Raw genomic sequence first — 9,126 nt, 5'->3', positions numbered from 1 at the left:
GAAATCTAGTGTATCACTTTACATAGCGCCTTCAAGTTACTGGTTATGTTTTCTTATATGTGAGTCTTCCTAAAGGAGATACTATCTTTATCTTTGGTAATATAAGATCGAGGAAACTCTGTCTATCTTATCTTCCTCTGGGAAAAAAATCAAGTTTAGTGTATAAATTAAACTTTGGGAATTATTAGGTACATATTTGATTTTTAGAGGTAATCCCATTGAAGAACAAGACACGATATGTTTGACAAACAAACAAAGAAATTCCAATACCCAATTGTAATATTAAGTGTTGAGGTGTGATTATTGAAGGGCTCTAAAAATCCCTTCCCTTTCATGCGTCAGACCCGACTGGGGAAGGTGTAACTTAAAAAATATGTGATTTATGCTTCTGGAAAGTCCGGAGCAATAAATTGCCTATAACAAACAGTGGAAATCCAAAGCTATTAAGCACCTCGTCCTTCAGTTAAATTTATTTGTAGTCAAGAACCATCTGTTATGAAAATATTTTTAGGTTGAACCTTTCCCGTTTTTTACTTGAGTGGTGAGGCCAAAGGTATCAGAAATGCAACTTTGCCGGCCATGGCCTGGGGATTTCTGCCATCGTTGTGTGTGGGATAGCAAGTTTCCTGGAATCTGTCAGCAGGAGTGTGGCTGTGGGAGGGGTTTTTAGCAGAATCCATTGCTCAAAAATAAGTAACAGCCCGGCACCCGTGCCGCTTGAATAGCAGCTTAGCTCATTGAGTATGTACAAGGGTACTCTAAATTTGGAACTGGGTTGCATTGTGCGGCCTCGACTTGTTTATTGGAACACAAGGTTTGATCATTGGGGCTGTACATCGATTACCAGGAAATTTCATTGTAGTATGTAATGTGGATTTACAGTTAGTTAATCGTGTTTCTGACTGAAACCTGTAATTAAGTGACAAACCAGATAGATTTCTTCAGTTAGTAGCACTATTAACAAGAGAATTGGCTTCTCTCTAATATTTTATTACTTTATAAACGCTGACGATTACCACATGTGTCTGGTGCACTTAATTCGCTCTCTGCTATTGATTTAAGTTCGATACGTGGTCTTATTACATGTCACTTACTACTTGTTATCAGGACCTAGCAATTATTGGTACATCTAGAAGTTTGGACAGTGTGTGTGTGGATTGCGATGAAATGGGATACCTTGTGTTTTCAGGCACCTGGATTGGATTCCAATAGAATGGGTTTATCCCTGACTGGTATCACAGACTTTCCTGTATATACCATAGATTTAGCTAAGACTATTATATTCATCGGTCACCAGGGGGGAGATAGGAACAAGCTGCTTTGTACAACTATTTCTGGGGATTATTAACTTTAGGTTGTAAGTCAGCGCACTCAGCCTTTCGATTTTAATGGGTAGTCTTTTCGACTAGTATGTATTGTGTTTTTTTCTAGACATAACATTAAAGACATAAGACACGGCAGTTGCTACCGGGTCAGCACCAAAGGAATCCATCTAGCCCGCGACTATTTCTATTAGCCCGACAGTGCCCAGTAGCTAGTGTGCAACCCAGAGGGAGTGGAACTAACAGGCAATGCATCAGTGATCTCGTCTCATGCCATCATCTCCATCTTATGACAAACAAAGGCTACAGGGAACACCATTCCGATTACGCATCCTGGCTAATAGCCATTAATGGACTTAAACACATTGAAGTTTATCAGTTGCTCTATTTAAATGTGCTGTTATAGTCCATAACCTTTTCACCTCGCTGACGGGTAAGAGGTTCCCAAGTTTGAGCTGGTGGCGGCTGCGTTGGAAGAAGACTGTCCTTGTTATTTTGTGTTAAACCTGGCTGTTGTTAATTTAGTTTCGGTGACTTTCTCAGTTTTGTATTTATGGATAGTAAATCAACTTTCTGCCTTAGTCTCACTTTCTCCACATCACTCATGATTTTTTGACTTATATTCTGATCCATATCCCCTGTTTGGTTCTCTCTTTTCCAAGCTGAAGAGTCCTAGACCTCTTTAATCTTCTTCATATTGGGCACCCGTTCCAAACCCTAGTTGATGGATATTTTTAGTTGCCCTTATTTGACCTGTTCACAGTGGCCAGGTATATCGTTTTTTGAGATGAGGGACGTATCTTGTAGCTCAGTAATTTGAGTCGGTGGGCCGTTACATTCGATGTATCATAAGGGCAATAATGTATTCTCCAGTCTTATTCTCTTCCCCTTTTTAATGATTCCTAAATCTGTTTGTATTGTGTGTTGAGTGGGCCTCGGCTGCACACTGTAGGTGGGACTAGTCTTGAGAGAGACTGGTCCCGGATGAACTTTGGCGCCGAATATGCTTTTGTTCCCTGACTTTGTGTGTGAGTAAATTGGCCCCAGTGCGGGGGAATATTATGTTATGAGTTTGGGGTATGTTTATCCAGTGTGGGCGTTACATTGATACATGTTATCCACGATTTAAATTTGATTTCCCATTTGTGTTGCCCAGTCAAATAGTTTTTATGAGATCTTTTTTGAAGTTCGTGTACGTCTGCTTGGGTGCTTAACTATCCTTGAGCAAGTTTCAGTATCAGTCTGAAACGTTGCCACTCACTGTTTACCCTTTTCTTCCAGGGATACATTTCGATGATAAATTGGAATAGGATTTGGTCTGGAGGAGTGCCTTGGGCGGAACACACAGATTACCCGCTCTTATATTTGAATTTGCCAATTAGATTGCCTCCCTTTGTTCTCTGGTCTCTGCTGTAACAGTGTCTCAGGTCAATGAAGGACCTTTCCCTTTATATCACCTACGCTTTAGTTTTGAATGTAAGGCTCTTTAGTACGTAGTGAGGGAGACCTTTGTTTCAGAAGGCTTTCTGGAAATCCTAAGTCACTATGTTCCACTGGGAATCCCCCCTTCGTGCAGCATGTCTTGTGTGGACCCCGCTGTCAAAGAGACTTCTAATAGATTAGTAAAAGCACGAGTATCCTTTAGCATTAGACCATGTGGTGACTATTGCTCACAGTTTATGTTTTTCTAATGTGTTGACAACGTTTTTATTGATTAACTATAATGTTTCGCAGTATTTGCCCCTAGAACAAAGGGATACACATTAGACTTACCAGTCTGTAATTGCCGGGCATCATTCTTAAGAGCCTTTTTAATATTGGTGTTTACATTGCATAACTTCCAGTCATTGCGGTCTTGAAGCCGATATGTAATGAAGGTTACGAACCTTAGCTAATAGTTCCGCAACTTCACGTTTGAGTTCTTTCAGACTCCTTGGGTTGGATGCATACTGGTCCCGGTGATCTGTTAACGTGTTTAGTTTTTCAATTATGCCAAACGTCTCTATGACATTCATCTGTGACGTTCCTTAGATTTGTCAACCTACAAAGCTGATCAGGTTTGGGAATCTCTTCTTTAAGGCCCAAATCCTACTGAATTTCAATGGGATTTGCGTGCCTAATGTCTTTAGACTTTATTCACAATTGTTAAAATATAAAAACTGTACTAAAAGAGCAAACATGGTATGGCATGACTGACAGCATCCATGTGGCAGGACCAATACAGAGGAGTCAGTGTGAGCTCTTGAGTTAACAGGGGGTCTAGGGATGCACAGCTGATCAGATTTGTTGTGGAGTTTTTTTTGTTTGTTTGTTTAGAAGAAGGCAGATTGAATTGGTGCTGCTTTCAGGTCTGGAATTATCACCATGGGAATTGTAGTAAGTTTCTGGGCTTCAAAATGCTAAGCAGGGAGGTCAGATAATGTGACTGCCATCTGTCATCTTCCTCCTTTGGTAAGAGAGAAAGAAGAGGGATGGCAGCAGGAAGGAGAAATGGAGTATGTCTCGTCAGTTGAGCAGGTGTGTACTACTTTAATAGGGTTGCCAACTTTATACTCACACAAAACTGAACACCTTTGCTCCATCCCTCCTCCGAAGCCTTTCCCCTCTGAGGCCCCGCTTCCCACTCACTCCATCCTCCCTCCCTCTGTCACTCGCTCCCCCCACCCTCACTCACTTGCTAATTTTCAGCAGGCTAGCTCAGCAGGTTGGGCTGTGGGAGGAGGCTCCGGGCTGGGGCTGAGGGGTTCGGAATGTGGGAGGGGGCTCTGGGCTGGGGCTGGAGTGTGAGAGTGTGTGAGAGCTCCGGATGCGGGTGCAGGATCTGGGGTGAGACTGGGGATGAAGGGTTCAGGGTGTATGAGGATGGTCCAGGCTGGGACAGAGGGGGTTCGGAGAGTGGGAGGGGGATCAGGTTTGGGGCAGGGTGTTCGGTTGTGGGGTGAGAACTCCAGCTAAGGATATGGGCTCTGGGGTGGGACTCGGGGATGCAGGCTCTGGGCAATGCTTACCTCAGGCAGCTTCCAGAAGCAACAGCATGCCCCCTCTCCAGCTCCTACATGGAGGCACGGCCAGGTGGTTCTCTGTGTGCTGCTCTGTCCGCAAATGCCACCCCTGCAGCGCCCATTGGCTGGGGATGCTTGGGGTGGGCGTAGTGTGCGGAGCCCACTGGCTGCCCCCATGCCTAGGAGCCGAAGGGGGGACATGCTGCTGCTTCTAGAAGCTGCGTGGAGCCATGCAAGCAGGGAGCCTGTCTTAGCCACGCTATACCATCAACCGCACTTTTAACGACCCGGTGAGCAGTGCTGACTGGAGCCGCCAGAGTCCCTTTTCAACCGGGTATTTGCACAGAATTAATGTTCACCACAGAATTGTATTTTTTCCTGCAGAATTTGTGATTTTCCCCCCCAGCACTCCCGCCCACTGTAAGCCCCAGACAGCTGAGGCTCCTGCCAACAGTTGTCCTGTTGACTTTAGTGACCCGTTTATCCACCAAAACCTTAGAGAGTATGACACTGGCGCTTCAGAGCATAAACCACATCTGTAGCCGTTACAGTCTTTCACTTGGCATGTTCAGTGTAAGTGGCAGCGTCGCTGATCACGTTCTCCAAGAACACCTTCAGCACTCCACAGGTCTGTTTGTAGATCAACCCCGAAATACGCTTCACCCCCCCGCGTCGAGCCAAGCGACAAATATCTGGCTTGGTTATACCCTGGATGTTATCTGGAAGCACTTTACAATGGCGGTTGGCACCTCCCTTTCCCAAGCCTTCACCACCTTTACCGCAACCAGACATGATGAAATCACACAAACAGTTGTCAGCGGGAGCCCCAGACACCCAGGGGCTGTCAGCAGGAGTGTGATTTTATTGTGTTATTTTGAAAAATAAAATATGCAGAATTTTGCAGGATTTTAAAATATTGTGTGCAGAATTCCCGTAGGAGTAGTAATTGTAACCTTGTCTAAAACAGAATGCTTTTTCTAAACATTTTCTACTGTTGCCATGACCAATTCAGCTCTGATGGAAGCATTAGCGTGAACAAAGTATTGTTGACCACCTGTTAAGCTGTCTACACTAGCCCCTCCACTAGTGGAGCTGAAGCACTGATGGCAACAGTTTAGCAAAAAATCCTAATGCAGAAATGGCTACAGTGTGTGTAAAACCTGTCTTGTAGTGATGTTCCAACTAGCAGTATTCTACCATTTGCAATTCTTTTCTCTTCTTGAACTGTCATTTCCTTTAGTGCAGCATTCCTAGTAAGAAAACACTCCTCTTCCCCGCCCCCCCCCAAAAAACAACTTCATTAACTTACAGCTGAGATTGCAGTAAGTCATGTATACAAAATACATTAGAACAGAAACATATTTTAAGTGTTAAAAATCTTGGCAATGACCAATTAGGGTAATTTACTAAATATTCTGTTACCTCTCAGTTTATATGTTCAGTTACTAGCTGAGCGGTGCCCATATTGAAAGAGTTAATAAGTATGTCTTGTGGTTGTTGGAGAGTGTATGGTGGATGACTTGTCAGCATGTCATTAATTGAATGTATGAACAGTAAGAGTTGTAGAATGATTATGTAAATTAATTTGATTGGTCACTTCTGTTCTTTGAAATTGTCACATGATATGCACACCCCATCCTCCTTTGGGGGTGGCTTGGGGTTGTGATATAACCGCAGTTAGTCTTCCAGCCTGTCCCCAGGCTGAAATCAGCATGGCCCAGGGGTTGGAGTCAATATGGCAGCTGTTGGGAACAGGGCTGTGCAGCCTAACGTCCAGAGTCAACACAGCTGCCCTTATGTTCAGGGCTGCATGGCCTAGCGGCTGGATTCAGGGAAGTGGGCTGTCACCTAGGGGTGAGTAGTGGCTGGGGTAGGGGGACCAGGACTCTCCCTCTCCATAGGGTTCCAGCCCAGGGCTCTCTTGGAGACAGATGTGGTTGCCATCCAGTCAGCAGGGAATTCTACCGTAACATGCTGACCTTGCTCGGGTGAGAGATACCCCTCTCTCTGCCCCACCTCCCTGGGCCACTTCCTACTGTGTTTCCTGAGGTAGCAGTCCATACATTGTCGGTGTCTCTGGGTTCCCTGGTGGGGATAGCACCCTGGAAGTCTGACTCCCAGCAGTTGACGAAAGGTAGCAGGTCTCCAGTCTGGTCCCAGGATTCTCTGGCTCCCACAGTCAGTGGCTGTAACGGCTCCTGGCCAGGAGCCTCCACCAAGCATCTTCTCTCCTGAGTGGTCAGCCTAGAATGAGCTGAGCTGCTCCCTTTTATTATGAGGCAGCATATGGAGCATTCCCAGCATGGTCTGAGGGGCAGGAATTCTGCCACCCATAGTGTGGGGTTAACCCTCTCTTGCCCAGTGCAAGGTATGCACACCCAGTCACACAGATGCATACCATAGATCGCCAGGCTCTATCCAGCCCCTAGCTTGGTCTGTACAACAAGGGTGAAGAAGGTGTCATGTCAGCTGTACAGCAGCAGTAATTCCCACAGGTTATATGGCCTTATGTGTTTTGGGGGATGAAGAGCAAAAAAGGGGAGACCGGAAAGTTCATTTTAATGAGCTTTCCTTCCTTGAGTATCCTCACAATTCATCACAGCTAATCTCTGTTTAGAGAAATGGTGGGCTCTGTGGCATTGCAAACCTTTCCTGTAGAAAGGAAGTATCAGCTGCGTTTCTCGGCTTTTGCTACAGCAGCCCATAATGTGCTGTATAATGTGCTGAATTAAGTCCTAGAATATTCTGTTTTGTGAAGAAGAAAAATAATTACAAACCATTGTTACTTAAAGAACGTCAGTTATTTGGAGTTGAGAATAGAACTCCAGGAACACCAATTATCTACAGGAAATCATCAAACCTCTCAGCTAAAGAAACTTGTCCTTTCTTTCTTGGGTGTCATTTTAATCCTGCCTACCTTACATTAGTGTGCTCAGAGTTATTACAGTGGAGTTTAAATATAATTATATTTAAAATAACTTTTTATATACCATGCTTCTTATAATTTACCAAGTATTTAAATAATACTTGATACAGAATTTAATTAAAGCCCTTGTGGAGTACAGCCTCGAAAAGCAGCAGGGTTATAGGGCTGTGACTTTATTGGGCCATAATAGGTGAGTTTACAAGTATTCTTCACAGTTCCTGAAAAATAAGAATGTTTGAAGTTATATTTTATTTTAAATGTTTAGGATAGTTCGTTATACATTTTAATGACATTTGGTGAATGCTTGATAACACATAAACCAATAACTCTTTAACATCACAATGCTTACTTGATTGTAAGAGCCAGTTTAGCTAAATTAACATTTTCCTTCAATTCCTGCCTTTGAGAAGGCTACACGAGAGTCCATGCTAAATTCGCACTAGTAAACTGAGATCACTGATTCCCTTTCTCTAAAATGGGTAACCGCAACCTAAATTTGAATGTTACTTTTTTGTCTCCTGTTTAAATGGGTTGACAAGTAAGTGACCATAATACATAGCTGAGCAGTGTGAACTAGAGCAGTGCTTCTCAAACTATCTGGTGTAGGGGACTGGCAGTTTTTTTTTCCAGTATGCCAAGAATTGGTGCCATATTGTTATCCTATTGGACACTCTTATGAGGAAACTCGCTGTGGACCAGCAGCCGATGGCTTGTGAACTGGCACTGGTCCACAGACCACCACTTTGAAAAGCACTGAACTAGAGCACAATTGGGTAGAAAGGAATGGAACAAGGAAATGAAAATTGCTTATCATAAGGAAAATTGTAAAACCCACATTGTATTAGTTTGGTGTTTTTTAGTTTTTAAAGAACTAGTTTAGAATTAATAGTGTTCTAGTTTTAAGAAAGCATGGAAAAATTGAATAATAGAGCTATAAGTTTTTATTTTTCTCAGGTATGTTTAAATCTGTCCTCAGCAATGCACTGATTAACATAAATCTGCCATGAGATTTGCGGGCTTTTTGATTGGGAAGAATTATTTAGTTTTTCAGTAAAGTTTTTGACCAGCTATACCAAGTAAGATTGCATGATTTTTGATTGACTGAGTTAGTTCACAATCCCAGTCACTGCACATACAGAGAAAATGAAAAACTGGTTTCCAGCTGTAGCAATGGTAACTTTAAATATGTTTTTTGTTGTTGTTTTTAATCCTGAGGTCAGATTAATTTATTTTTGCTACTATGTACACTCCTAAAAGGTTTATGCACATTTTAAAGATTCCACTACATTTAAAGATTCCACCACTTTCTAGGTCCTGAACAGTAAGCTCTTGAATGTACAGTGTTCAGCAAAAATTAGTCAGTAGCTCTGTTCGTGTTCTTAAATGGCAGTAGTTAAAGTGCGGCATTTCTGACTGAAATGCTACTTCTCCTTCCTTATATTTTGCTTTATGAATATTTAACTGGTTTACAGTCAGACTGTCAGGCTAGTTCAGGAGGAGGGGCGGGCAAACTTTTTGGCCTGAGGGCCACATTGGGTTTTGTAAATTGTATGGAGGGCAGTTAGGGGAGGGGGTCGTGGCCTGGCCCCCACCTCCTATCTGCCGCCCTTGGGACTCCTGCCCTATCCAACCCCCCCGTTCCCTGACGGCCCCTCTGGGACCCCTGCCCGATCCACACACCCCTGTCCCCGAACCCGCGCCACCCCACCCAACCCCTCCTCTCATTCCTGACAGCCTCCCCAGGACCCCTGCCCCATGCAACCACCCCTTCTTCCTGTCCCCTGACTGTCCCCAGAACCCCTGCCCTTGACTGCTCTCCACCCCCCCATTCAACCCTCCTCTCTTTCCTGACTGCCCCCCCCCCAGGACCCTTGCC

The 9,126-nt window shown here is 44.0% G+C and overlaps 2 protein-coding genes across 5 annotated transcripts in view; one reads left to right on the top strand and one right to left on the bottom strand.

The window, feature by feature from the left end:
* Positions 1-9,126, top strand: part of FOXN2 (forkhead box N2) — a 118,957-nt gene that overhangs the window by 28,727 nt on the left and 81,104 nt on the right. The window lies entirely within an intron of this gene.
* Positions 4,820-5,116, bottom strand: LOC116818318 (histone H4-like). The gene is given in 1 exon segment (XM_075063459.1): positions 4,820-5,116. A coding segment is annotated over 1 exon segment (297 nt).

The sequence above is a fragment of the Chelonoidis abingdonii genome, chromosome 3 (assembly GCF_003597395.2).
Source record: "Chelonoidis abingdonii isolate Lonesome George chromosome 3, CheloAbing_2.0, whole genome shotgun sequence".
NCBI lineage: Eukaryota > Metazoa > Chordata > Testudines > Testudinidae > Chelonoidis > Chelonoidis abingdonii.
Note: the sequence above shows the minus strand (reverse complement) of the source record. Positions and strands in the feature narration are given on the sequence as shown.